Source organism: Tribolium madens, unplaced genomic scaffold (assembly GCF_015345945.1).
Source record: "Tribolium madens isolate multiple individuals breed KSU strain unplaced genomic scaffold, Tmad_KSU_1.1 Scaffold_3;HRSCAF=73;Tcas5.2_LG2, whole genome shotgun sequence".
Classification (NCBI taxonomy): Eukaryota; Metazoa; Arthropoda; class Insecta; order Coleoptera; family Tenebrionidae; genus Tribolium; species Tribolium madens.
Window position 1 is genome coordinate 8,072,540 of NW_025401006.1, and position 2,359 is coordinate 8,074,898.

The window sequence follows — 2,359 nt, forward strand, 5'->3', positions numbered from 1 at the left end:
AATTTACTTCATAGTTGTAAAATTACAAATAAGCAAAATATGTTAGATAAGAGATTTAGGGTGTTAAGACTAAGGGCATGGTAGGAAAACGCGCGGGTGAATGTCGTCGAAAAAAGAGTACTTAACGAGAAGTAAGGGAAAGGAAATAGCGGAGAAAGAATACCGTGGATTTCGGCCACCGTATAGAAGTACGGAGGTAGGTGCAGGCAAGGAAGTCTCATCTGTAGTAATCACTGTAGACCCGAAAGTCATCGGTTCAAAGAGCCTTCAGGAGTTAGAACAACTTTTCAGTCAAAAAAGTGGAAGCGAGGTCAAGAATCGGAGTGACAAAAGTGACGACGTAAGCGTTTTGGAGTTGGTAACAGAGAACCGGGTTAATCGTGTCGAAACTGGTGAGTCGACAGAAAGAGGTGACGAAAGAAAAGTGGACGCAATGGCGAATACGACGCTTCATGAGGTCCTTAATGCGACAAAAACCTCGGCACCGTTGGCCGAGACTTTCCGGATGTTTAGCACACCAAATATGAGTAGGGTGGATATCAAAACCCTGGTATTTAAGATAAGTGACGTCAGAGGGATGACGTTGATGAACAACCTAGTGATAGAAAATTAATTATTTTTTTTTTTTGTTTAGCAATAAAAATAGGTTAGAATAAGTTAGACTAAAAGGTTCTGGGAAATGTTTTTACGTGGAATTAATATTGAAATATTTTAGATTTTGACTTTGTTGTAACAAAAGTAATAGGGAAGCCGAAGAGCAAGATTGAATTTGCGAAAGAAAACAGGTAAGACAGGTACCAAGAGAGGACAAGAGGGAAAAGAAACTGCGGAAATTGATGCCCGGGAGAAGAGGACATAAGAGGTGTCCAAGTAGAAAACTTGTGGTGAAGTGGCCGCAAGTCTTGGCAAGGGGTTGCCAAGTCCGTGGTGGTGAAGCCACGAGGTTGAAGCACAGGAGGTGCTGGAAAAAAAATTTTGTGACACAGAGGTCGCAAGTCCGTGGCGGGGTAGTCACGAGGGTCCGTGGCGGAATAGTCACGTGGGAGAAGCACAGAGGGTGCGAAGATTAGGGCYAGGAGTACCGTGCTACGTCGAGAAGCATGAAGAATTTCCGTAGGTTTGAATCAAAGACAAAAGGAGAACGGTAGAAAAGAGTGAGTGCCTGTGSGGTAGAATTAATTTTTTTTAGGAAGAGATCTCTCGGAAAGTGAAACATCGGCGAAGTTTAGGAAAAGAAGAATTAGGAACTGGCCATTCCTGGTTCATTTCATCACGTAACAAGGCGAAAGTAGGAAAGGGAGATCGAACCATGTTGAAGCATTAAGAGGAATTAATATAAAAAGTCAAAATCGTAAGTAGGTTTATAATTTTTATTGGGAGAAATTGAAAAKYYGAACATTTTGGAAAAAMATCCATAAGTAATAAATTTCGGYTTTAAGTTTAAATTACKAAGTTTGAGTGTAATGTGGCTGATCAGCAGAAAGCTAAAGACAGTCACATTCCAGTCAAGGTCGATGCAGCAAGAATGGATGACGCGTTGAAAATTCATTCTTGTCAGCACCATATSTTAGAGTAAACAAAGTAATGTAAAGCTGAAAGGCTCCGGTTTCAAAATATTGTTAGTATTAAGATAGGTAAGGATTAATTGTTAATTGTTTGTTTCTTTTTCTGTCCAACGTCCACGAGAAGAGACTCGAGGAAGGAGATGAACACCAGGGATCGAATGGTCGGTYGGGGAGAGCTGAAGGAGAGGCGGGTTGCTACAAAGGGAGAAAGTAAAAACGTTACCGGGAAACCTCGTTGTGCACCAAAACGAAGAAATTAAGGACTTCTTAGACCAGAACAACAAGTCGGAAGTTCCTGTCGATTAAARTTTCTGTGACGTAACAAGGTCGATGAAAGAAAATGAGAAGAAAAGTTAAATGTTGGTGACAATGAAGTAAGAACAAAAGTTGCGAGGGTTGGAGACCTAGCGGCCAAGCTCAAATAACATCAGGCCGCTACAGGCGTACGTTCGATGAGGGTGGACCTTCAAACAAGAGAAGCCTTGGTCCACGCACGCTAATCCGGAAGCATCTCCCTGACCTGAGCCATTTGAAGAAGGAAGAGTTTTACACAATGGTGGTGTTCACGTACAAGATCGATCGAGGAGGACGTTGATGTGGATCGTTGGCAGACTTTAGAATTGTAATTGTTAGGGTAGATTTAAGGTGGTTTGTCGAGGCGACAAACTTGTGAGGCCGGGCATATGTCACAAAGGGGGTCAACTTCCTGGTATTCCGTAACGAGTTGTGTTTCGAAAGGTTGGTTTTGCTAACATTTGAATTCCTAAGTTCCGAACTGGAGCGCGGGGTCATAA

General features: G+C 42.3%; 2 protein-coding genes across 2 annotated transcripts in view; both read left to right on the forward strand.

The window, feature by feature from the left end:
- The window catches only part of LOC123007665 (dynein axonemal heavy chain 6-like), a 26,524-nt gene that overhangs the window by 17,909 nt on the left and 6,256 nt on the right, over nucleotides 1-2,359 (forward strand). Inside the window, exons 6-7 of the mRNA XM_044403076.1 lie at nucleotides 240-550; nucleotides 786-1,057. Coding sequence (XP_044259011.1) covers nucleotides 240-550; nucleotides 786-1,057 — 583 coding nt within the window. The remainder of the gene's footprint in view (nucleotides 1-239; nucleotides 551-785; nucleotides 1,058-2,359) is intronic.
- LOC123007428 lies at nucleotides 7-2,353 on the forward strand. The gene is made up of 2 exons (XM_044402725.1): nucleotides 7-188; nucleotides 240-2,353. Exons 1-2 carry the CDS (start codon nucleotides 101-103, stop codon nucleotides 611-613), a joined length of 462 nt encoding a protein of 153 aa, XP_044258660.1. The 5' UTR covers nucleotides 7-100; the 3' UTR covers nucleotides 614-2,353.